The 27394-nt window shown below is 34.9% G+C and overlaps 1 protein-coding gene across 2 annotated transcripts; it reads right to left on the bottom strand.

Moving 5' to 3' along the window:
- Positions 1-2806: 2806 nt before the first annotated feature.
- Positions 2807-26429, bottom strand: LOC101008437 (calcium-activated chloride channel regulator 1-like). Of its 2 annotated transcripts, XM_031650480.1 has the most exons (14): positions 25451-26428; positions 24168-24308; positions 23811-23958; positions 22994-23102; positions 20859-21039; positions 17155-17382; positions 15793-16017; positions 11988-12165; positions 10719-10819; positions 10152-10376; positions 9585-9855; positions 8862-9026; positions 7778-8017; positions 2807-3753 (listed from the first exon to the last, which is right to left on the bottom strand). In XM_031650480.1, the coding sequence occupies exons 1-14, from the start codon at positions 25682-25684 to the stop codon at positions 3413-3415; spliced, it is 2787 nt and encodes a 928-aa protein (XP_031506340.1). In that variant the 5' UTR covers positions 25685-26428; the 3' UTR covers positions 2807-3412. The 2 variants fall into 2 exon arrangements, with proteins under 2 accessions (XP_031506340.1, XP_031506341.1); XM_031650481.1 differs by lacking the exon at positions 7778-8017 and having other exon boundaries at positions 25451-26429.
- Between the last annotated feature and the right edge of the window lie 965 nt (positions 26430-27394).

Raw genomic sequence — 27394 nt, 5'->3', positions numbered from 1 at the left:
GTTTGAGGTGTCAGTCATCCCCTACTGGTAGATGTCTCCCAGTTAGGCTACAGGGGGATCAGTGACCTACTTGAGAAGGCAGTCTGTTCTCAGAGCTCAAACACCATGGTGGGAGAACCACTGCTCTCTTCAGAGCTGTCAGACAGGGACATTTAAATCTGCAGAAGTTTCTGCTGCCTTTTGTACAGCTATGCCCTGCCTGTGAGAGGTAGTATCTACAGAGGCAGCAGGCCTTGCAGAGCTGTGGGCTCTGCCCAGTTTGAGCTTCCCCAGCTGCTTTCTTTACCTACTCAAGCCTCACCAATGGTGGACACTCCTCTCCCTGCCAGGCTGCTGCCTCACAGGTCGATTTCAGACCTCTGTGCTAGCAGTGAGCAAGGCTCCATGGGCGTGGGACCCACTGAGCCAGGTGTGGGATATAATCTCCTGGTGTGCCGTTTGCTAAGACCATTGGTTAAGTGCAGTATGTGGGGGGATGGTTGTCCCGATTTTCCAAGTACAGTCTGTCACTGCTTCCCTTGGCTAGGAAAGGGAAATCCCACAACCCCTTGCACTTCCCGGGTGAGGCGATGCCCACCCTGCTTTGGCTCGCCCTTCGTGGGCTGCACCCACTGTCCAACCAGTCCCAGTGAGATGAACCAGGTACCTCAGCTGGAAATGCAGAAGTCACTGCCTTCTGTGTTGATCACACTGGAAGCTGCAGACTGGAGCTCTTCCTATTCGGCCATCTTGGAACGGAATAGGTCTCGGTCTTTTATTGTGCTTGTCTCCCTGGGCCGTGGCCTTCACAAATGCTTTTCTGCTTTTTTTTTTTTTAACTTTTAGGTTCAGGGATACATGTGCAGGTTTGTTACATAGGTAAATTGTGTGCCACAGGGTCCTGGTGTACAGATTATTTCATTGCCCAGGTAATAAATCTAGTACCATAGTACCTGTTAGGTAGTTTTCTGATCCTCACCATCCTCCCTCCCTCAAACCTTAAGTAGGCCCCAGTGTCTGTTGTTTCCTTCTTAGTGTCCAGATTTTTCCCCCTCTTTGATCAGATAGGAATGTTAGAGGGCTTCAGAGTTGAGTATCTTCCTCTGCGACAAGGAAGGCTAGGGGAGATTGGAGTTGGGTATTTCTCTTCTCCCGAGCTAGTTAGGCTCTTGTAAAACCTAAGTTAGTCAGACTCTGGTAAAACAGTTTCCCTTGAGGACAGGCTTTTGCTAAGAACAGGACACTTTGTGTGTATTTCAAAATCGTTACTCTCTCATGTTGAAAGTCTGAGGGGATTTTTCTCTAATCCTCATTCTGAAAACTTCATGGAGTTCTTGGAAGAAAAACTCAGGGAAGTGTGGAGGTCTCTCTAAGGCCTCTGAGGGTTTTTAACGCTCAGCCTCATTCACGCTTAGCCTCTGGCACATCTTCGTTTACAGTTTGTGTTCCTACTGGTATTAGCTTCACTGACAGGTTTCTGCTACTGGGTTTCTGCTCCTCGTAAGCTGTGATTCTATATTTTTCTGTCTCTCCAATATTTTGTAGCAGGTTGCAGTGTGACTTCAACTTTCTGATGAATCTAAGAAGAATTCTTATTTTTCAGTTCAGCTTTTTTTTTCTTGTTGTGAGGATGGGAGTGACAACTTCAAAGCTCTGTAAATATCAGACTAGTGCTATTGATTTTTAGTAAATTGATCTTGTATCTGGGAATTTTTCATAATTCTCTCATTTTAGTTATTTGTTGATTTTATTGGATTTCAATCTCATCTGTAAGTAATTACAATTTTATATCTTTCTTTTGAATTATTGTATCTTCTATTTTTTTATTGCATAGGAATCTTCCCTTATTAACTTCTAAAGCTCTATAAATTATTCAGTATAGTGACCATGTATTAAGAATAAGTTAACTATCTCCTGACTCTTTGAGGTTTTCATAATCAATAATTTTTTTTATTATTTACTGATGCTTAAGTGATTTATTTTCTTAGGACTTTAGAAGTCTCACCCTCTGATGTATAATTTTTTATCTCTACTTGAAAATTTAATGCCGTTTTTATTTGTTTTTAAAAGGTGAGGTTTTGACTTTAAGATTAAAATATCAGGTTAATAATTTTCATACGTTTCATTTTGACTGAAGAATGATGGTTGAATTATACTTTCCTGCATGTATTGAGATAATCATATAACTAAACAAAAACTGTTAATGTAGTAAGTTACTTTAATTTTCTAGTATTAAATCACATTTGGATTCTTGAGATAGATTCAACTTGGTCATGATATATTATTATTTTTCATATTTTTTTCTGGATTTGGTTTGCTAATGATTTATCATTTTTTTCTTGACTCTTCCAGATATATACAGTGTCTTTGTTTCAGATATCTAAAGAGTTTCAATAATCTTCTTGTCTATAAACAAAGGATTTTCTACCAATGTGGTGTTCTCTCTCTTTCTAAGAAAACTCACCCCATTGCTATATTAATAGCTCAATTTACCTTTTATTAGATAGTTTTTACATTCTATTAATAGTTAACTTTCTGAAACTTTATGTGTTGATTCTCAACAATGTTATTAAGGGGTTAGTGTTCATTATATGAAGTCCTCATAATACCATGTGCACATGATACTTTGTGGTTTTTTTTAATGTAATGAAGTCAAATTTGGAATTTTTTTGAGGTTATGAAAATATTCATTAAGTTATTTAAACATATTTATTGAATATCTACTATGTGTCAATTATTATTCTAAATGTTGAGGACACAGTAATAGGAAAAAGAAAAAATCCTTGTCTCAATCAAGCTTCTTGGTAATAGTCTTAGGACCTAATGATGGCATCAGCATAGAAATAACTTTATTATGATGTTCCACAATTCATATAGAAAGCGATTTTTGCTAGTCATTTCAGGCCTACGGCTAAAATCACTTTTAATCAATGACAAAAAACAAATATACCACTTATAATCAATGATAAAAAATCAAATTTGACTTCCTTACTACTTACTACTAGTCCTTTCAATTATAGCTTATATAAACATGAAGTATTCATTTGTAATAAAAAATGTGATACAAATAAATCTATAAAATTATTTGCTACTATGTATATACAAATATTTTTTAAATGGCTTGGATACATTTTGATGTCAGTATACCAAATGAATCTGTAGCACACTCTAAAAATGTTTCTTAAAATGCTTACAAGTACAAATATGTATCTTTTCATATTAAAAATTAATGAATGGATTATTCAAAGACAAGAAATGATATACTCATTTTGATTAACATTTCACAACTCAAGTAGTATTAATTAATTAGAAAACTTACAACTTTTTAATATTCACTTTTATATTATAATGAGCTTTATACTAGACAATAAGTATAGTAAATTAAATTCTAAATAAATGTTTACCAAGTATGTATAACATTATAATTTCTAGTTTAAAATATGGATACAATTACAGCTAATCCAAAAATTGCCAAACTGATTGCAGAAATATTGGTACCCAGATCAGGAATGCTGGGTTCCTGTGGAGGAATAAAGTTAGTTGCTTGTGCAATGTTTGAAACCTCTGAGGTGACATTGGGTTCACGGATGGCTTGAATTGCAATATAGAATGTGGTACCATTCTCTATTTTAGAAGGTTCTGGTTTAAATTCAAAATTTTCTACTGAGCCAGCCTCCTTAGGTATCAGACCAGAAGTATTTATTAAAGCAGCTTTATCAAAATTTTCTTGGAGGTCCAGGACATGTTTGCTTGTTCTTATCATGTAGCTGTCAGCTGGAAAACAAATAGATACTTCAGATATATTAAAATCACTAGGATGGCCTTGCTGCCACCACACTGCCTTACATTTAGAAACCTATCAGAAAAAGCATATTAGGTTTTAATTATGGAAATCCCATTAGCTTTTGTCTGGTTATTCCATCTTTATTGTAAGGACAAATGTGTGAACAGTTTTTCTTAAAATGTAGAATTCTCTAATCCCAGGAAATTTTAATTCAAAATCATATGATACTAAAAAGTCAGAATCTAGATTCCTTTTTAGGAAGAGAAATATAAGGAGTTGCATCTACTTTTTATTTTAGAACAAGGAACATAATAGTATTCTAGGATAGTGAAGATATTCAGTACCCTATCTCTGTGTCATTTCTTATTAAGTTAAAAGAGAAAGTAATAGGATAGAGGAGAAAGAGAGATGATAAATGGAGTGGGAAACAGGGATAAGGATAACCAGCAAAAGGAGGCAGAGAGACTGGAATGTGTACTAATTAAACACGTGCTAAGCAGAAAGACAAACATTGCAAGTTCTCACTTATTTGTGGGATCTAAAAATCAAAACAATTAAACTCACAGACATACAGAGTAGAAGAATGGTTCCTAGAGGCTGGGAAGGGTAGTGGGGGACTGGGCAGGAGAAGGTGGGGATGGTTAATGCATACAAAACAATAGTTGGAAAGAATGAATAAGACCTGCTATTTGATAGCACAACAGAGTGACTATAGTCAATAGTCAATAATAACTTAATCATACATTTAAAAATAACTAAAGCAGTGTAGTTGGGTTGTTTGTAACATAAAGGATAAATGCTTGAGGGGATGGATACCCCATTCTCCATGATGTGATTATTTCACATTGCATGCCTGGATCAAAATCTCATGTACCCCATAAATATATACACCTACTACGTACCCACAAAAATTAAAAATGTAAAAATATAAGAATAAAAAATGAAAGTATGTATGTGCTAAGGACCTAGACAGACCTTAAGTAGCACCCTAATTTTACTTGCTAGCTGTGTAATAAAAAGAGATATATTTCAGCTTTCTTTCTTTTTTTTTTTCTTTTCTTTTTTGAGACAGGGTCTTGCTCTGTCACCAGGCTGGAGTACAGTGGTGCGATCTCGGCTCACTGCAATCTCCAGCTCCCTGGTTCAAGACTCTTCTGCCTCAGCCTCCTGAGTAGCTGGGATTACAGGCATGCACCACCACGCCCAGCTAATTTTTGTATATATATATATTTTTTCAGTAGAGAAGGGGTTTCACTTTGTTGGCCAGGATGGTGTCTATCTCCTGACCTTGTGATCTGCCCACCTCGGCCTCCCAAAGTGCTGGGATTACAGGCGTGAGCCACTGCACCCGGCCTTAGGCTTTCTTATATCTAGTTTTTTATCTGTTAAAATAGAGATTCAGTTATTCAAATTATTCAACAAATATTTATTAAGTGCCTACTATTCTAGTGGTAAGAATTATAGATGATAATGCATGATGCACGTTTACTACAATTTAATAAACGATAAATTAATAAATGTTTGAAATGTTGGCTGTTATTTTATCAAGAAAGGAAAAGAAGATGCCAACATAAATATTTCTTTCTACACTGCTTTTCAATATCTACCATTCATGTAAAAATATATTCTCACATTCTGAAATGTGATGAAAAATAAAACACCAGGTGTTCTTTTTTGAAGTAAGGACTTTGTTTTTAATTTTTCCATTAAATATCGAAGGTATTTCAAGTGTGTGGTGAATAACTTTTAGTGTATTTTTAAAAAGAATTCAGGTCCTCTGCTTAACATTTAGTTTCCTCTTAAATAGGCCTTATCAATCCATCTATTATTCTTCACAAAAACCCTGTGTTCCACTTAGGTAGGTCTCCTCTCTCTCTCTCTCTCTCTCTTTCTCTCTCTCTCTCTCTCTCTCTCTCCTCTCCACCTATCTATTCCTTATTTTGATTAGAATATTCCATTGTGAAATTTTGCTTTCTTGACCTTGCTCATATAATTTTGTTCTTTCTCTCTCCAAAAGGGTTGTGCCTCCTTCTCCATATGTATGCAAATTGTATTCATTCCTTAAGGTCCAACCAAGCCCAACTGCATGAAGTTCCATCCAAGTATTTCATTCACCCTGATGACTCTCTTCATGAACTTCTGTTTCATGGAATGGAGTTTTTCAGATACTTTAGTAGAGGTTCAACTTTTCATTCTGATTAGATCTTATTATTTTTTGGGGTAAAGACTGTGTTTTGTACTCTTCGTATCACTCAGGGTACCTGGTCCTGTGTTGACATGTATTTGATCTCCTTAATTACTTGACCAACAATACAGTTGTTGACACCCAACATGATAAAATTAGAAAATCATAAAATATTAGAATTATATCTACTTGTTTTAGTAATTTTAGGTGATCTAATCTAATTTGTATATTTGACAGGTGTGGAAATTGTGTCCCAGGTAATTTAGTGCTTCGTTTGGGTTTACATAGACATTCATTTATTCTTTAAGAAACTGCGACTACCTTACTTTTGGAATATCTACAGGTAACATTTAACAGGTACCACAACCTCTTCCTGTTCTTCCTAAGGAAAGACAAGATTAGATGCCACCTATTTTAGGCATTTGTGATTATACATTACTGCTACTTTTAGTTCTTATAATCAGCATGAGGGATATTTGTTATTAACCCAATCTTGAACTGAAAGTTTGGTTTTACTGAATTCACTATAGAACTAAATATTTGGTTAAGAAATTTCATCTGTGGCTTTTTCAGTGGCAATGGTATTTTTCACTTTTTTTTTTTATTCTGCCATATGTTTAAGGGTCATACCATGAGAAAATAAGGTATTTCAAAAGCTGTCATAAGATTTTCAACACTGAAATACAAAAGCTCTGTTTGTGCATATTCTATGTTTCCTCTGACTTTAGAATGATTTTCTTCTTGTATAATAATGATAAGAAATGCAGCTTTGAAAATGCTACATAGTGAAAGATTAAGAAGCATCTTTTCTTTTGAGCATGTACAATGAGGGGTTTATTGTAACCCAGGAGAAAGAGTACTGAACACTGGTGTTTTAGCACTAGCAATCTCTGAGGTATTATGTATATGTATATTGCATATTGCTTTCATTTTCCCAATCTTAAAGGGAAAACAGCAAGACTGGCATTATCCCATAAAAACCTACTAACCTACACAATACTGGAATATGGTAGGCATTCAATAAATACTGATTGAATTCAGTTAAATTTCAAGCAATGATAGAAGTAATTTAAACTTTTTGGAATGAGGGTCATTTATTATTAGGAACTTTGAATAAATGAGATCTTTTGACCTTGAACTTTATTCAAACTCCATGAACAAATCTTTCAAACTAGTGAATTTCTGTGCACATGAACACTCTCCGTGGACACCTTCACTTCTCTTGGGTAACTACTCTCATTCTTCAATACTCAGGGGTAGTCTTCTCTGGGAAGGCTTTATGATATACTCTGATTTTAGCCTCTAACTAGGGGTTTGTGGCCCACCTATGGGTTGCCACATGATTCTCTGTTTATAAAAGCATATGTCTTGTTATACGTAATTATATGTTTACTTGTGTGTCTTTTGTACTTAATTGATTGTTGAGAGTATAGATCATTTCTTAGGAATACTAATAGGGTGAAAGCTCAACAGAAGGTTGATAAATGAATGAAACTGTGCAAGTACAGAAATACTTAAAATTTGGGGGAAGATAATGCAACAGAAAGCTGTTAACTGTCCTCTTAATTTCTAAGCTGCTTCAATTTCTGACAGACAATTTGGCATAATAGAATCTGATATGACTGGGTTAGAATTGTAAATTACTAAATATAGAAAGAACTTGGTCCAATTAACTCTTACAGCTTTAGTTTTCACATCTGAAAATAAAAAATGGCCTTTGGTAGACAGTTCATAAATGTTATTTATAAACGGAACATTAGAAAATTCTCAGGAAATGAAAGTCAATGGGATTTCTTTTAGTATATTTTAAAATATAATGTCAAACTTACCTCTTCCTTTATCGAGGACCTTGCCAGGGGCAGTCCATGAAAGTTGAATATGATCTCCTTGAAACTTAGCATCCAGGTCTACAATTTTACCAGGTGGGAACACCTGAGAATGATTACCATTAGGAGGCACTACTGATACAGTAAACGACCCTCCAGAGGAGAATCTGCTGAAGCCTTCCATTTCAGCTTCTGCCACATCTTCTTTGACTTCAGGTTTGGGTAGGTTCGGTATAATTTTTCCTACCAAGAAAAACTTTTGTAATATTTCATTTTTTCATGTCTACTCTTTTTTTGTTTTTGTTTTTTGAGACGGAGTCTCTCTCTGTCGCCCAGGCTGGCTGAAGTGCAGTGGTGTGATCTTGGCTTACTGCAACCCTCGCCTCCTGGGTTCAAGCAGTTTTCCTGCCTCAGCCTCCAGAGTAGCAGGTTCTACAGGCGTCCGCCACCACGCCCGGCTAATTTTTGTATTTTTAGTGGAGATGGGGTTTCGCCATGTAGGCCAGACTGGTCTGAAACTCCTGACCTCAGGTGATCCACCCTCATCTGCCTCCCAAAGTGCTGGAATTACAGGTGTGAGCCATCGTGCCCAGCCGCCATGTCTATTCATAGTGCAAGCTGATCTTGTAGCTGTAGAGGATTGATATTGATTGATGGCAGACTTTGAAAAAGTAACAGCTTTTATTGAGAAAAAGCTTGTTTATTGATATTTTAAAATTGATGAGGAAACATTATGCTATGTTAAAACTATCTTTCAACCTATCTGTCTCTACTACTTGACTGCAAATTCTTTGAGGACTAGGATTATGTTTTGTCTTTGTAGCTCTAGCACCTAGCACAGTGCTTGCAACATAGTAGATGCTAAATATTTTTTTTTCAATGTAAATGAAATGAACTCAGGGGGATGTGAACAAAATATGTGGAAACATAGGTCTTTGCTAGGTCTACTAATAACAATATGGCTTTGAAACATACAGATGATTACAACGTTATATACTTGGGCTTTCTGTAGTACATTATATTTTCAATGTTTGCCATGTGCAATTTATCTAAACAGCTGGCACATTTCTATTTTAGTGCTACTTACCATTTTCAGCATAGCCCGGTATATACAGAGCTTTATTCTGTTGTTGACTTAGCCTAGCTGTGTTTTTTCTTGCCTGGGCATGCACTTTTAAACTGTATCTACCATTCCCATGGTAATCTGTAAAATACCTTGAGTAGATGCCATCATTCTTGACAGTATCAGCACCTTGATAATGAAATGTAAAAATTAGTCATCCAATAAAGTAAAAATGACAGTCATATCTGTTTATGAACACTGATAATGTTAGTAATTTGGGAGACAGTATGTAGCACAGTGTTTTAAGTACATGAATTCTGGAGTCAGACTATTTTGGTTGAAAGCTTGGGCCACTTGCTAACTCTGTGTTTTTGGAAAAGTCTAATTTATGGTAGGCATTCAATTAATATTAGCTGTTACTATTATTTCATAAAAAATCCTTATCAAAATAAGAAAACGCAACTGGAGAAAGCATATATGAAACACTGACATTAATGAAAATAGAGAAAAATTGTGCTCTTAAGTTCCATGGAAAAAGTAAAATTGTTCATAAAATTTAAAAATGGCATATGTGCTATGTCTACAAGTTGTCAAGATAACTGAGAAAAAAGTTTTTAAAACATTAGGATTAAAATTCATTTACTTAAAAATGTGATTCATTAGAAAATACAGGAAATATTGACTTCTAGGTCATAGAACGATAGGAGGATTTTAAGTTTAGTGGAAGTTGATGCAGATTCTTATTACCTGCGCCATTGTCCCAGAGCTCCAATGTTACTTGATGTCCGTCTTCATTTTCTATAATGGCTGTTACGTTGATTCCCAGAACAGGCAGAAACCCTTGACTGACTCGTGCATAAACAATCATTGGGCTAGGATAATGAGCTGTATTTTGACTTATGTGAGCAGTTGTAATTACTGGGAGTGTGGTAGGGCTTCTTGCTCGAGTGGTCATTGTCACAGTTAGCAATTGAGATTTGGTATGATTATTTCGAAGGCTGTAAGTCCAAGTGCCTGTCTGAAATATTAAAAAAAATATATATATCTGAGAGCTTTGGTAATATTTTCCTACTTTTTGTTTGGAATACAAAATTATTTACAAATTTAAACAGAATAATAATCATGATTTTTAATATTGAATTTCACAAACAGTATGAATATGAATCCCTAATTATTCAATTTGATTTCTTTATTACAGATGATCTGTCATCATTTTAATATTGGCAATGTATAAGGTGTTATTTATGTCATTTTCATCTTTTAAAAATAGAAGTTGATTAAGAAAGCTTAGAGAACATAAAATAATAGACCTACCTCTGCAATACCTGGTATTCGAAGACGGACAGACCGAATATTTAGTTTATCTTCTTGGAAATCTGAGGTAGTATATTTTTTTCCTTTTGGATCTTGAAGAATTATTTCTGGCTTTTGTATTGTCCATGTGACAACAAAGAAAGTATCTTTTCCAACTGTACTATCCACAGGCACTGTACCATTTATCCATTTCTTCCGTGGGATATCCAAGGTTTTACTTTCCAACTGTTGGATAAATAAAAACAATAAACATATGAAATCCACTTGTTATCATAGTTAATGAAATTTCTGAGTTTAGTCAGTTTAGAGTAACTTTAAATTTGTTTTTAAGATTTCAATTTAGAATAAGAATTATTTTAAATAATTTTCCAAATAAAGAGAATAGAAAAATTCAAGAGAAAAAATGGCTTTCAGTGTTATGGAAAATCAAATTCAGTAAGGATGTTTTTCTTCTGCATATTTGAAATATTTTCGGGCAAACTAATTATTAGAGAAATAGGAGTTAGTAATTAGGATAATATAAATTACAACTGTGAGAAAGAAAATAATTTTTTTTATTACACTGACCTGAACAGCCTGCTGAGAGATGTTGCCACTTCTAGATGAAATTCTGCTGAAAGCATCAATAAGGCCATTTATGTCCTTATGGGCATAAAAGCGACGTCCTCCTAAAATTGAATTTTAAGTGGAAAAGTCATATTTGTTATTTTGCTCTCATCAATACACTTTAAAATCTATTTTAAAATTTTGTTTTAAACTTACAAAAGATGAACTTCCCAGCACTTTGTGAACTTTCAGTATATCAGTGTCCCTTATGTAATCCTACAATAATAACTAAAACCTTGCTCAAAATAAGAAAGATAAGTAAGATTAAAAGAAACTTTAAAGAATGAGCCAAATTGTATTGTCTTTACATCAATCAGTCATCAAATGTAAGTGCCCGCTGCATTGGTAAAACTGGTGTAAGCACTAAATAATGTTATAAAAATGAAATTTAAGATAGTTCTTCTGAACCGGCTGTTTATTTTCTAGTTGAGTCTAAGGTACACCAAAACAATTAGACAATTACAGTCTACAATAAAGTAAAAATTAAGTGAAGGAAATAAATAATGTAGAAATTAATGAAGGGAGAGATTACTTAGGTGTAAGGAGTTAGGAAAGAATAGATTGCAGAGGGCAAGAATTAACACAAGTGACTGCCACAAATACAACAATCAATATATATTTATTGAATTGATAAATGGCAGAAAGATAAGCTGGAAGGTTATTGAAGTATCCCAGTCAAGGAATTGTAAGAGCTGGATTATAATGGCAGTGGTAGAAGGATTGTGTATAGAAAGGTGAAATACAGAACTGTTTCAAACTAAGATTTAGCAAGATTTGGTGAAGCAGGAATAGGGTAGTATGATGGAAGAGCTCTGAATTGATAATCAGGACTCTATGGCCTTTGGCAAATCATTTGCACTCTCTAGGTTTCCATTTCCTCATCTATAAAAGAGGATTGTCAAAATCCCTACTGTGTGATTGAGTAGTATTTTGGAATTAAGCAATAATTTTTGACTTCCAGTTGAGTAACCATAGAGAAAGAAGTTTCTGTTTAGTAGCATTGGCAGAAAGTAAGTGGGGAATGAAGACAGCAAATGGTAAATAACATCAGAAAAAAACTGGTGTATGAAGTGGAAGAAAAGGAAAAGAACTTAATCTAAAGGATGAAGAAGGGACAAAGATTAATTTTTAGGATAGGAAATTTTTAAGCAGATTTGTAGAGAAAGAGCTCCTGGAATGGGAGAGACTAGAAATTAATTTTTTAATTCAAACTATATTCCAAAAGTTTACTTGTCATTTTTGACAGGGTCTCCAGTTCTCTGTCAGCAGACGGCCCCAGAGCAATGGTGTGGATGATTGCACCACTTTGTTTTACCTCTTCAAAGCATGAGCTCATTTGATTATCTTCCCCATCTGTTAGTAATATGATTTCAGAACCCGAAGTACTCTGATTACTCTGGGAAATTGCCTGATAATGAAAAAGCCAGGTTGTTAATTGTAGAATGTCATATCTATCTATCTATCTACTTATCTATCTATTATTTTTGAGACTGAGTTTTGCTCTTGTTACCCATGCTGGAGTGCAATGGTGCAGTCTCAGCTCACTGCAACCTCCACCTCCCGGCTTCAAGTGATTCTCCTGCCTCAGCCTCCCAAGTAGCTGGGATTACAGGCGCCCACCATCATGCCTGGCTAATTTTTATATTTTAGTAGATATGGGGTTTCACCATGTTGGCCAGGCTGGCCTCGAACTCCTGACCCCAGGTGATCTGCCTGCCTTGGCCTCCGAAAGTGCTGGGTTTACAGGCATAAGCCACTGTGCCTGGCCCATGTCTTAATCTATTTAAAATAAGAGTAAACCTGTTCTTCTAGTCCTTGCATCAGAGTAAGCAAAAGGAAACTCAGCGAAGTCATTTCAGTCTGAGTTGGCATATGGAAATGAGTGTAATTTACAGTGGTCTTGTAAGTTTTCAAAGCTAAAGTGTCAATACTTCTTCTAATCCTCTCAAATATACTTTTGCTACCAAAGAGAGGAAAAGTAAGCACTTAGAGCAATGCCTGACACACAGTAAGTATTCACTGAATATTAGCTATTATTGTTGTCAGTATTATCTAAGAGGTGGGGGGGTGGAGGCAAGTGAGTCAGGCAGTTCTAAAAGACTGCAGACTAGATATTATTTGGAAAGTCATGACCAAAGGTGGGTGTGCAAATTTAAACAGTGTACTATGTGCTTTAAAAACACATTTTATTTGATCACTTCTGAAGAATCTCAGGATTCCCTGGACAAAAACACTTTGACCTACCACAAAGAAGAATCAATTATTACAAATGTATTTTTTTTCTTTTCATCTTTTCCTAAGTCCTACCAAGAGATTTGGCGTTAGATACCTTGAGAGTAAATTCCAGCTCTGCCATTTGCTAAATAGAATAGCTAGTGTTTAGTTTTTCTCAAGACTTTATATTAAAGTATATACATGTATATTATATAGTACATACATGTATGTAAGGGTTATATACATTTATAACAGAGTTTTATACATAGATTAGTGTAATGATTAAATTTATGGACTTTGGGGTCAGAAAGACCAGGTTTTGAATCTTACATCTGCCAATTTTTGACTATATGATACTGAGAAAGATTTAATTACTTTGCACTTCAGTTTTCTTATCTGCAAAACGGGCATACTAATATTACTCAACTTACAGAGTAATGGTAAGGGTAAAATAAGACCATGCATTTAAAGCGCTTAGCATAGGCAATAACATATAATATGATCAGTAAATGTTAGCTATTATGCTATTATTGTTAGAATTTTGTAAGTAAAATGCTTATTTATTGATTATTTTTATTATATAAGTAATTAAGAGCTGTTTATAGCTCTGAATGTGATTCGACACCATCTATTCAGTGATAGACTTTGTGGTCAAGGTATCATAAGATATATATCAAGACCAGGCACAGTGGCTCATCCCTGTAATCCCAGCACTTTGGGAGGCTGAGGCAGGTGGATCACCTGAGGTCAGGAGTTTGAGACCAACCTGGCCAACATGATGAAACCCCATCTCTAATAAAAATACAAAAAATTAGCTGGGAATGGTGGCGGGTGCTTGTAATCCCAGCTACTCAGAAGGCTGATGCAGGAGAATTGCTTGAACCTGGGAGGCGGAGGTTGCAGTGAGCTGAGCTCATGCCACTGCACTCCAGCCTGGGCAACAAGAGTGAAACTCCATCTCAGAAAAAAAAAAAAAAAGATATATATCAAAATATGTTTTAAAAAATACATGAACCAATATGTGTAAACATTCTAACATATTCCCAATTTACAGTGCTTGTCATATTTTAGAAGTGAATAAACATATATAGTAAGAATTATAATTATCATAACAATAAACCTTTCTTAAGGATTTATTTATCTTACATAATGCCTGCAATTAAATGAGATAGGTACTATTATAATCCACATTATCTTGGTTGAGGAAGCAGATGTTCTGAGTTGAGTTACTTACTCAAGGTCATTTAGCTAATAAACATTAGAGCCAAGATACCACATTTGTCTGCATCCAGGTCCTGCCTTCTTAAACGAACACATTTAATCACAGACACAATGAAGAAAGTTGAGATGTAGTATTAATCAATAGCCTGGATAAGACTAGCAAGCTCCATTTTGAGGCAAGGAGAGGTCAGTGAAGGAAGTAGTTTTCTGTTTTTGTGACTTAAAGCATGACAATAAATAGGCTTAAATGAAAGTTAGGTTGGAAGCAATTCAAATGAGTACTGGAGGCAATTGGGTATAGTGCTCCAAGAGTGCTCCCAATTTTTCGAATTCACCATTTTAATTACATTAAACTTCAATCTATATTTGTTAGGTTAGGTACTATACTGGTTACAGAGCTGCTTCTATCTTTGTGATCTTTCCTTTCTTTCCTTCCTTTCTTTCCTTCCTTTCTTCCCTTCCTTTCTTCCTTTCCTTTCTTCCTTTCCCTTCCCTTCCCTTTCCTTTCCTTCTTTTTTTCGACAGGGTCTTGTTCTGTTGGCCAGGTTGGAGTGCAGTGACATGATCATGGCTCATTGCAATCTCTGCCTCTAGAGCTCAAGCAATCTTCCCACCTCAGTCCCCCAAGTAGCGGGGGCTACAGGCGCACACCACCATGCCTAACTGATTTTTTTTATTTTTTGTAGGGGCAAGGTTTCCCCATGTTGGCCAAGCTGGTCTCCTACTCCTGAGCTCAAGCGATCTGCCTGCCTCAAACTCCCGAAGTGCTGGGATTCAGGGGGACCCACCATGTCTGGCTTATTTTTGTGACGTTTTAATTTTTTAAAATTTTTAATGTATTTTTTATTTTTATTTTTTTTTGAGATAGAGTTTTGTTCTGTAGCCCAGACTGGAGTGCAATGGCACAATCTCGGCTCACTGCAACCTCTGCCTCCTGGGTTCGAGTGATTCTCCTGCCTAAGCCTCCAGAGTAGCTGGGATTACAGGCCTGCACCACCATGCCTGACTAATTTTTGTTTTTTAGTAGAGACGGGGTTTCACCATGTTGGTCAGGCTGGTCTCAAACTCCTGACCTTGGGTGATCCACCTGCCTCGTCCTCCTAAAGTGCTAGGATTACAGGCATGAGCCACCGCGCCCAGCCTCTTTGTGATTTTTAAATTCAATTTAACTTGATAAACTGGGTCTTTCTTTATCCATCATATGGAAATGTTACTCATTTCCCTTTTCCATAATCCCCTCAGTGGCATTTTTTTCTGCTCCTTGAAACTCAGACTGTGGGAGTGTTCGAGAAATGGGGAGCTCTCCAATAAAACCATGATTGTGTGCACCCTGAAATTTTCCCCCCTTACTTAACCATTCCGCAGTGCACTTAGCACCTCAGGAGTATGTCATTGGAATAGCCACCCTCAGAGAGGGTCTGGCTGTAAACAGATACTAGGAGAGGTTATTTTTTTCTTCTCATAAATGATTTACCTTGATCAGGTCATAATAATATTAATTGAGGGGCCCATGAATGCTTGTCCTTTGTGCAAAGGTAATTGGAGAAAATTAAAAATGATAGTAAATGGCAAATGATATTTTAAAAATATTTTATTTTACCTGAAATCCTGCTTTGAGTCCCCCACAAATTGAAGTGCCGCCACTAGGTTTTTGAGGCAGGTTTGCAGTGATCTTTTGGTAAGTGTTCTCATCAATTATTTTTGTGAGATTATTTTGGATTTCAGCAGAACTGTCAAATGTGACCATCCCAACCAAGGATCCCTTTTCAATAATTTGAATCAAGTACAGTTCTGCTGCTTGATTCATTCGAAAGAGACGGTCTTCCTGTAAGAAAAAGGTGTGAATAACTCACAAGACTCTCCAAATCTTGATGGATTAATGAACGATAAATCATTTATAGGCCATAGATCATGATAATAATTGATTGGTTGTATTTTAAAATTTAGCTTCTTCATTTTATTTAAAAAATTTAAAGAAAATCTTAAAAATTCAGTTATATTTGAAAAAGCCTTAAAAATCGATACCTTTTTATTTAATGGTTTTACATTGAGGAATTTCTCCTAAAGAAATAATTTTAAAAATGCATACAAAGATGCTCATTTTAATAATAGCAAGTGTAAATCTCCCAACTGTCCAACAACAGGGGATTGCTTGCCTAATTATAGTGTGGGCATGTTATACAAGCATTAAAAATTATGTCATGGAATCTTTTTTTTTCGTGGGGAGTATTAAAGATATATTAAGTAAAAAAATCAGATTATAAAACATTATATAAAATATAATCATATTTTTGAAGAGGGAAAGCAAATACATTAGCAAAGAAAAGACTAAAGTATCATATTTTCAATGACAGAATTATGGATGATTTTCATTTTCTTGCTTGGCTGTAATTTTTCTAGTTAGAACTAAAAGTTAAGGAATAAAAATGATTCATAATCCAATACCTTAATATAACAACTTTTTTTTTTTTTTGAGATGGAGTCTTGCTCTGTCACCCAGGCTGGAGTGCAGTGGTGCAATCTTGGCTCACTGCAACCTCTGCCTCCGAGGTTCAAGCCATTCTCCTGCCTCAGCCTCCCAAGTAGCGGGGTTTACAGACATGTGTCACCACTCCCAGCTAATTTTTGTATTTTTAGTAGAGACAGGGTTTCACCATGTTGGCCAGGCTGGTCTCGAACTCCTGACCTCAGGTGATCCACCAGCCTTGGCCTCCCAAAGTGCTGGGATTACAGATGTGAGCCACTGCACCCAGCCTACATTTTTCTGTTGGCATATTGTCTTCTAGTACTTATCTATATAAAATTATGTGCTAAAATTTATTAGAACATAAATACATATGTATGTTTGTTACTAGAACTGAACCTAAGATTATATTTCCATCAGCTTAAATACTTAATACTTATATTTCTAGTAGCTTAAATACTTAAATAATTTAAGACAGTTAACCAAAAACTATCTTACTCTATACATGCTTCCAGATTTATCAAGTACCAAACAGACTACACGCTGTTTGGACTGGAGCAATGAAAATGTAGGACGAGGTGGTGAATTTATTTCTGTCATGGGAGATAAATGCTGAAAATCTTCAGAGCTCATGATTACATCCCATGTGCTTCTGTGATTGCACATTTTGTTCTGTAGGTTTGGAGCTTCTTTATTGTGTGTTTTTTCAGTACAAAATTCAGTCACCTGGAAAAAAAAATCAATTAGAAGACAAGATTACAATAACTTGTGAGGCATCAAATATGTAGTTATCTGTCATACATAGCCTCCACAGATTTTATCTCCTGTTAAAAACTACTTTATAATCTAACATTCTGACATCCATTTGCATACTTGAATGGAACAGAAGCAAGGTAAAGCTATCAATATGTACTGGTAAAGATTTTTGCTGATTCTTTTGGCTATAGATAGAAACATCAGTGGAGCATTGTGGCAGCTGGCACGACTGCTTATGTTAACTTTTTACTTTCCCTTCTAAACTTTGAGGGAGCTCAAGCCTTGAATTAAGTTTGAGGAAAAAGGGACAGGGCTTGTGATAATTTCTAGCTACCTCCTAAAAATGGTATAGAGAAAATGGCCTTCTTTAATTGTCTAGGTATGTTCCATATCATCATAGTTGATCAAAAAACTTGAGGACAGCTATTCTACAACCTGGATCGCTACTGGCTCTGGCAAATTTTGACATAAAGTAATACTCCTGAAAAAGGAATGAAAGTATAGGGAGAAAATGAGGAAATGTAATTATTTGTCTTTTAGAGGCAAGTGGTGAATTGCATCCAGTAATTCTGCCAATGAATATTTCATTACTATAGAATCTGTGAAAATGTTTTAAGTATTGAAAACGTAGTAACTTGGAAAAATGTGGTCTCCAAGAAGGAATTCATCTTGCTACTGCAAGATGAGCCTCAGCTTACAAGAAATATTTTTAGTAGTGTCATTTCATTATTTTAATGCCCTCCCAATGTAAAATATCCAGATGTAAGCTCAGAATTAGAAGAACTAAATTATTACATTTGAATACCTTTTATCTAAGTTTTATGAATTTGTTTTGTTTCTGATATGGCTGATACATTTCCCAAATGGGGTTATATTGGATGGGAGAAAAATGTAGTTTACAATCAAAGCAGTGATTCATAACCAAGTCTTGCTATTATGAAATGTCTATCAAACCTGGTTCCTCTTTCCCCTACCACTGCCAGTGCCTTTATTTGGGCCTCTTACCTACCTGTTGCCATGGCCTTCCAACTGGTCTCCCTTGCCTCCACTATCAGCTCACTCTATCTCATCCTTTACAATTAGTAGGATTACCTTCCTGAAATAATTAAACTTATCACCACTCTAAAACCGAGAGGATAAAACTCAAACACTTTAGCTCTGTATGTCCCCATTTTTTGTTTCAACCTCATTTCCTGCCTCTTACTCACCGTGTATTCTTTGCTTCTACCATACTGGATTTCTTTATATCCTTAAAATATGTCAGAAACTTTCATTAGGGTCTTTGCTAGCCCAAATGGTAATTTCGTGCAAATCAGAAAAAGCACCACTTTCTCAAGTTCTTTTACTGTTATCTGCCAGAAAATTGTTCTAATAAATGTTAAAATCTTAATGACCATGATGCAAATAATTTAGGCAATGCTGAGCTTCCAGAATCATGAACAGCATTCCTGCCTTACTCCACTCTTTGCTTTTGTAAATCTGTTTCTTTGTATAGAATACTCTTCCCCTTCTCACTTTGGCAAATACATACTCACTTTTCTCAAATCCCAGCTCAAAACTCACTCTTCAGAAACTGTTTTCTGTCTTCCAGTTGGCAATGGTTACTGCTTCATAACACTTGGGTCATATCTCTATGTGTCTTCCCACTTAATAATATATACTTATTTTATCATATCTCTTTCTCCCTAAACTGAGTTTCTCAAGAACAGTCATCTTTAATTATATCTGTGTTCCCAGTTCTTAATGCAGTAAATACTAGGCATGAAATAAGAATCATAAATAATAAGGATGACTATTCAACATATTAGATCATATCTTTCCTAGCTCTGAATTCATGCCCTCAGTACAGATACTATGCAATATATTTATGTTATGATCATTAGAAGTTAGTATTATTCTGGAAATGTAACCATTTTATCTCTGGGCCATGTCTTATATAATTAGTTGCCCTCCATATTTCAGCTCCACAATCTTCTTCAGTATTATTTAGGTACCATGTAGGCAGCGTGAGTTATCTCCTGATAGTCAAATGCTTTTGGAATTTATAGTATGGATCAGGCAGTACATACAGTATTGTAGTTATCCTCTTCTGTCACATGATTTGATATCTATTTGTACGCATTGCTCCAGATTTAGCAGATAAAAGGGAACATTCCTGACTCAAGTGTCAAATGTAGTCAAGCCTTTTATCATTAATGCCCGAAGGTCCAAAGGAATTTTAAATTTTATCAGAGATACTAGGCCTTTACAAACTTCTGTCTAAAGAACTGTTTTGGTATTGGTATATGAAAACACCAATCACTACCAACAAATACAGAGGTTTATAAAGAAAGGTATATGGCATATACCTGTGAAAATTTGGTATGTAAAAATTTGCTTCTTTGAAGTAAGTTAGTCCCACTATTTAGAGGTAGTGTACTTTGTTTTGATTTGTTCTTTTTGATAAGTTTCATATATTTCATATTTTAAAATATTTTTATATGTTTAGAAATGTTCATTAGGTAAGTACAATATGTTTGGATTAATTAAGATTAGGCTTATCCATGGGAAGAAACAACTGGTTATTTTTCAAATATTTAACACATTTTAAAAATTAAAAATTTAAAGTTTATATTGCATTCAACTTGTGCTAAACACTATGATAATACTTTACATTAGCTCTTGTAAACCCAACATGAATGACTATGTGAAGTAGGTATTATAATTCCTATATGAAAGATAAGACAACTAAATCTCAGATTTAGCAGTTTGCCCACAGTGGACATAGCTTTAAAATGACAGACTGGGTTTCGATATCAGCTCTATCTGACTCCAAGACTCCAAGGTACCTATTCTTATGCACTAAGCTTTACATATTTAAATCAGATATTTCAGGTCAAACGTTAGTTTTCAACTTTTTTGTGGTGTGTTATTATTTAATTGGTTAGACACATTGGTAATTGTGATTTTTTTTTTTCTTAAGTCTGTTCAGTGGAGGAAGAGCCCTATGTATTTTCACAATACCACTTTGCAATAGCTTGGCGTGCTTTAGTGTGAAGGTAATGGAAAATCTAAAATGTCAATCCTTTTCAAAGCTACATTATAAATTACTTTAGAAAAGTAGTATGGCTAACACTTAGAAAACAAATTAAAAGTAAAATTGTAACTCTATACAGAAGTCCACAGAAGTCAATGAAGGAAGAGATGTATTCTAAGAATTTATTGTGTGACTCCAGTGAGAAGGCTACAGTGCTACATTTGAATAAAAGAAATAGGTTAATAAGAAAAGATAGGGTAATTTCCAGAGACACCCTGATACATGCCAGAGAAAATGACCTCTAATTAATTGCCTGAGTAATTTTCTGCCTTTCTATTGATACCCATAATTTCACAGTAGAAAATCCAGTTTCTCTAATTAATGTTTTTTCCCATGGATTCCTTTGAGAGACTGGAAAAAAGGTACTTACAGAATCAAGATTTTGCATAAACATAATGGATTCCTTGGCAGTCTGGGATCTGTTTGGGATAAATGTACATTTTGCTTCATACAGCCTCGTCTTTGGGTTACGTCTGCATGGTCGTTGTATACAGCTGCCCCCCTGGCATTCGTTCAAAACCATGTTAACACCAGTAATATGAGTGGAACATCTATGAGGAAAGAATTAGATTATATATGTATATGAAGACTTGGCAAATCATGAGTGAAGACCAACATCCTAAAATTTTTCCTTCAGTGACAACTGCCATGGATCATGTACCAAACATTACATTTTGACAGAAATAGGCACAATATTCTACCTCAATTTGTAATCAGTTTCAATAGAAACAATGTTGTCAGTTCATATTTATTAAACATGCATTGATCATTGTGATCAATAAATCTATTATCCTTGTGACTTTGAGCTAAAGATGATAATTCCTAATCAGAGGGATGTTGTAAAGATTAGATGAGTTAAAAGGTACAGTGGAATTGCTTATTAATAGGAAAGGGAAAGTCAATATTATGCTTAAAATCCTTTTCAATTTCCATATGTGGTATTCACAGTTTTGTGTTTATAGCATTTTGTAATCTGTATTTTGAGAACCACTTCACTAAACTGGTGGAAGAAATAAAACTAAACCCTGCATGAAAAGGCTTGTGCCTTCAAGCCATTTGGTCCTTATGGTAAAAATAATTGTCCAGTCCCTGGCAGGGAATAGGGGGCAGGGTACAGGGACAGGATTCTAAAGTTTCTGTTTATATGCAGGATATCCTACCATTCTGTGTTAATGTTAAACTTCATGACATTAATCAATTTTAATGAATTTGTGTTGCAAGAATTTAGGGACATGGTGAGTCATATTTCCCAGAGGGTTAGTTCTTGAGTAAGCCTGAAAATTAAACTTACATATGACGAGACTTCACTGCTTGAAAGTGCCTGACGCACAGTGGGAGCTCAATAAATGTTTTAGATACTTGTTTTTACTAATGTATCTATTTTTATGACTGATTATAAGGAAACTCATTTATTTTTCATGAATTTATAAAAAATGTGTTGTTTGATACATTCTTTGTTTAGCTTTTACTATACGCCAGGTCCAAGACCAGAGGATTAAAAAAATGTGCAGTTCTTAAGAATGTTAAAGTCTAATGGGGAGAATAAAATTGTATAGACAATTACTGCCCAGCGACATACGTGTGAGAGAAGCCCATACATGCTGTGGGAGCATTCTTAAGGGAATTTAATCCCAAATGGAGGGAGAGGAAAGACATTTAAGTAAGAAATATTTAAACGGAATCTTAAAGGATGAACAGGCATTATTTGAGTAAGTGAGGAGTTGTGTGGGATGAGGTTGAAAGAAATGAATGTCCTGCACTGAGAGGAGCCCAGGCTGTGTGAAAAACTGCAGGAAGCTCAGTGGAGATCAAGCGAACAACACAATGGAGATGACGAGAGGCATTTTTCCATTACCCCTCTTTCCTCGAATACATTTTTCATCGCAAAGACTTATTTCCTGTTACATAACTTCCATTGTTCTTCAATATTCTTTAAATACTCTATATGCTTGATATTTTTAACTAAGTTTAAACATCTCATCTATTTGTAATAGTGCCTGCAGCACTTAGAGTTATATTTTTAAAAAATCAACTTACTACCTTATCCTTATGAAAAGTACTTTTTCTTGAAGATCAAGATTAAATGAAAAGTATAATACGATATTTACAAAGAAGCTCTAGCAGCCTAACTGATTTCAGTGAAACAGATTTACCTTAAAAAGTGATGAATCAAGTGTAGCAAAAGAGTGGGTAGGGTTGAATACCTATTCTCGGATATGTTGGGATTTAGGCTACAGCTTTTTCCTTTCTCCTCTGCCCATAACATGTTACAGCACAGTCCCTGTGAATACTGAAATTATTTCCTGTTTTTGATTCATCTTGATGCCAAGGTAGAATCTCTAGATTTAATTGGTGGCATACATGATGGGGCAGGTTGGATATTGCAATGAACTGTTTGAACATTCTCAGGTAGTTACCTGAGATAGCCTTTGTTTGCCTAGCATAGAAAATTAAAGAGTCATAAGTAAAACATTTTGAAAACAGGTTTGCTCAATACAATGATACCTTGTTGCTTCAATAGTGTTTCTTCTGGAAATATAGAATGGCTGGTCCACATTATACTCATCAAATACTCCCCACCGGAGATGGGCCCACTCATGGACAAATACTCTACCTGTGAGAGAATACTGCCACTTATACATTTATAGTTACAATATTTTAAGACAGTTTCCTTATATTTCTCTTAAACCTCTCCCCAACCTAATTGAGTCAAGGTACTCCAGAAATTGATGCCTTTTATTAGGCCAAAAAAGTTGAAATGAGTTGGTGCCAATAAATGACGCATTTTGTTATTAAACACACACATACACACACACACGCACACACAGACACACGCACAAAGAAATATAATTAGGAACATAACTAGCATATTTTCAAGTAAAGGTATTATTTACTACCTATTTTTTTCTTCTTAGTTTTGTTTTCTTAAGTGACGGAATCTTGCTCTTGCTCTGTTGCCCAGACTAGAGTGCAGCGGCATGATCATAGCTCACTGCAGCCTCAAGCTCCTAGCCTCAAGTGATCCTCCTGTGTCAGCCTCTTAAGTAGCTGGGACTACAGGTATGCACTATCATGCCTGGCTAGTTTTTAAAATTTACTTTTAGTTTTTTAGAGACTGAAGGCTCACTCTGTTGTCCAGGCTGGTCTCTATCTCTTGGGCTCAAGTGATCCTCCCACCTCAGCCTCCTAAGTTGCTGGGATGACAAGTGTCAGCCACTGTGCCTGGCTTCTTTACATTTTTTTAAAAAATACCATTAAACATAGTGTTATTTTTTTTCCACCAGCGGAAATAAGAACAGAAGTACATCTTAGATATCTCTACCTCGAGGCCCATAAGTAAGCAAATTATTAGTCAACAAGAAGTTTGGAGTAAAATGTATATATTGTCCTTTATCTCCACATTGTCCATATTGAAGTGTATAGGGATCATCTCCATATTTCAGGTGAGGATCAGCAACTAAGACATCTGCCTAAAAAGCAAAAGAACAAACAAAAACAAATTCCAAGAGCAATAGAAACAAGAGATTTTAGAAAACAGGACTTTTTTCATATACATTAAGAAAAGTTATATTACTAATCACTAAATTAGTGATTAGTAATTATTAAACAATTACAGATATTAAGTTTTTAAAAGCACAGGAGGAAAAAAGCAGTTTAGGAGTTAGATGAAATAGCCTACCTGGTCATATGATTCTTGTTTTGGGATTAAGTACTCAGATTTTGATTTCCAGGTTATTGGAACTAAAATGCTTACATTCCTGAAATAAGCTCTTCGTTTGGTGGCATGAAACAGGTAAGCAGATGCTTCAGTTACCATTTCCTGACAAAATTTAAAATACCTTGTGGTAATAATTTCACAGTGAAATGAATATAACAGTACATATATAACTAGATGAAGCAAATCTAAGCCTCTTTTCCCTGAACATTTTGGAAAAACTAACTGAAAAATACATTGAAGTTTTCTATAGTTCTTCAGTCTGTAAACTCCTTATTTTCACATGCTCAAAACCACCTTTTAAAATTTTTTACCTGCATTCAGCATGATGGGTTGGAGATGGAAATTAGGGTGTTGGGTGAGATGTCAAGGTGATTAAGACTGGGAGCCTGTTGGTAAAGTTGTTTATTTGATCAAACAGAGTTGCTTCTGGTTGTTTAGATAAACTGGGAGTTTAAAGTTTGGTAGATTATTGTAATTGATGTCAATTGAAAAAATAATTTGCTAGATTTATTTTTGGTTATCTTCTCCTATGTAGTGTTTTCATAAAAGGCAAAGTTTTACCAAATAGAAATGAAAATAGAGATACCTAGGTTTCATTGGCTTCAGATCCCAGTTTTGGCACTTATTGTGAGATTTTTACAAATCACTTCATTTATGCAAAGGTAATAATTCTTGTTTTTGAATTCCTCATGGAGATATTGGGAGGATCAAAGAAGACAGTATATATTAAAGTGATAAGTATAAAGTGTTTTTTATTATACTGAATAATACAAATAAAGAAGGTACATCCATTAAAAATGTGTCATTTTTTCTTTAAGATACATATGACTTTTTACTTTTCCAGAGTTTGAACAAGTGTGAACAACTGAAAAAATGTATAGGATAAAACTCTAGGGCTTTAGTGTAGATTAGTTAGCTAAACTTTATAAAAGTAACTTTATGAAGATAAAATTTGAGAATAATTTTCTACTTGCTGTAATGTCTTTCTGTTAGCTTAACTAGTTGAAAAAAAATATTAGTTCAGCCTTTTAATAATTCATTGGGGAATGGCCAATAGTATTAACATATAATAAAACACATTTAAACTAAGCAGGTATTAATCTGACAGTTTAGATAAATGCTATATAAATGATAAATGCTGTTGAAGCAATTTTGGAAAGTTATCACTCAATGAATACCTACGCACCATGAGTTGAAAATACTTATTGAAACAAAAATATGTGGCTAATAAATTTTTCTCTTACCTTTATGTTTTGAATGAGTTTTTCATCTTCTGGTATACTGGGATTAATTGCAATGACAATGCCATCATATCCATTGTTATTTAAAGTTACCTGCGAGCTTTTCAATACAGGCAAGAGAAGCAAGGATAGGAAGAGAATCACCTTCAGACTGAACACCATTTTTGCACGTTGCAACAAACCTTTTGGAAATGTACAAAGGGCATTTATGTATCTGCTTAACTCAGGAATTTGCATCAAGACCAAAATATTTGCATAAAGTTAGTATAGTAAATTACTAAAATATCTTGGAGTTGCTAAGTAGCAATAGGGATTATGCTGAACACATTTATCATACTTTCTAAGACAGCTGGGCATTAATATTCATTGGATTGAGTAATTCTTTTAGATTGTGTAGTTGTCATCATAATGGTGGGAGATCATAATTGTCATCATAATCACCATCAAATAGTATTAGAGATGGTATTTGTTTATAAAGAAGTACAATCTGGAGGGATGAGGAACTATAATTAAAAGAACCAGGAAACAGTAGATTAAAAGGCCTGGTTTAAAAAAAGAATAAAGGGATTGGAGTAGGAGTGGCAGTGGATTAAGGGTTTATATTCACTCTTTATGGGAGTAATATAAGCACAGTGGTTGGGAATAGCTAAAGGGAATTTTATTTTTATCTTTTACAATAACTAGTTGTATATTTATTTCAGTTTTCAGATAGCATTGAATGTTTTACATACATGTGTAACTGATACTTAATATGCTTCAATTAAGCTTTCTTTTTTGGATTGAATGCAAATCTTCCTTAGCTTGGAAGAGTTGTACTCAGCATTGTGAGCTGGCTCCGCAGTCAGATACATGTAAACCTGACTCTTGCCTTGGTCACTCAACAATCAAGTTATTCTTTGTAAGAGTTGTGTGGCTCTTTTTAAGGCTAATTTCTTTTCTGTGATATCAGACTAATTATGGAATGTTGGAAGAATTAAATGAGATAATCCATGGAAAGTACTCCATAAAAGACTTCTGTCACCTAGTAAGCATTCAAGACATAGTATCCGTTATTGTTAAATATTATATATTATGAATACAAAGCTTGCTGTAAATTTTTGCCAATTAAATTCTATGTTTTCATTGTTATTTTATAAAACTTTAAAATATAGTCTTCCAGTGTTTAACAGGTGAACGAACTTGCCTGAGCTTGCCTGAGAAATGGTTAGAGGAAAAACTGTCAGAATGAAACTATAACCTTTTAAAAAATGCTCTTGATTATCTCCATCTATTGACAGTATCCTATCCTTGTTGGTTCAGTTTAGTATGGCCTTACCTGTAAAATCTTCCCAAATCATTTGCACTAAAAGTAATCTTACTTCCTTTGTACTTGTTTGAACCACTATATTTATATACTACCTGTATAGCATTTGTTATTATTAATATACATAGTATATCTCCCTACTAGATTGTAAACTCTTCTTTGGAAGAAAGAGATTATTTTTTTCTGAGTGTAACCTATCAATCTCAATTTCATTAACTGTTATATGAGGACAGTAATAGCTATCTAGAAGAAATGTTTTGAACGTTAAATGAAATAACCTATGGGAAAGCACCCATTATAAGTGCTGGTACATAAACCTCAATAAATTTATTTTTTTTCTTTTCCTTATTCCTTATAATTCATATGAAAAATATGTGAGTGCTTCTATGTGCCAGGCCCAGTGCTCTGCTCTTTAGAGAGTACTGAAATGAGTAAAACACAGTCACTGCTTCCAAAGAACTTGACAATTTGTTGCATGGATTTGATTAGAATACAAAAAATTAAAATAGAAGATGAAGTAAGAAAAAATTCTGTAAGACAGCTACAAACACAGTGCCAGGAAGCCAAAAGTTGGGTAACAGTTTTTCTTTTAAAAAAGTTTTTTATTTCCATAGGTTTTTGGGGAACAAGTGGTAGTTGGTTAC

Source organism: Papio anubis, chromosome 1, assembly GCF_008728515.1.
Source record: "Papio anubis isolate 15944 chromosome 1, Panubis1.0, whole genome shotgun sequence".
Classification (NCBI taxonomy): domain Eukaryota; kingdom Metazoa; phylum Chordata; class Mammalia; order Primates; family Cercopithecidae; genus Papio; species Papio anubis.
This window is presented reverse-complemented; position numbering and strand designations above follow the sequence as displayed.

Coding starts and splice junctions, on each gene's coding strand:
- LOC101008437 (XM_031650480.1), bottom strand. CDS start 25,684: ATGCAAATTCCTGAGTTAAGCAGATACATAAATGCCCTTTGTACATTT. Junction 24,309..25,450: donor AACTCATTCAAAACATAAAG/GTAAGAGAAAAA, acceptor AAATTTTGTCAG/GAAATGGTAACTGAAGCATC. Junction 3,754..7,777: donor GGTCCTCGATAAAGGAAGAG/GTAAGTTTGACA, acceptor TTTGTTTTCCAG/CTGACAGCTACATGATAAGA.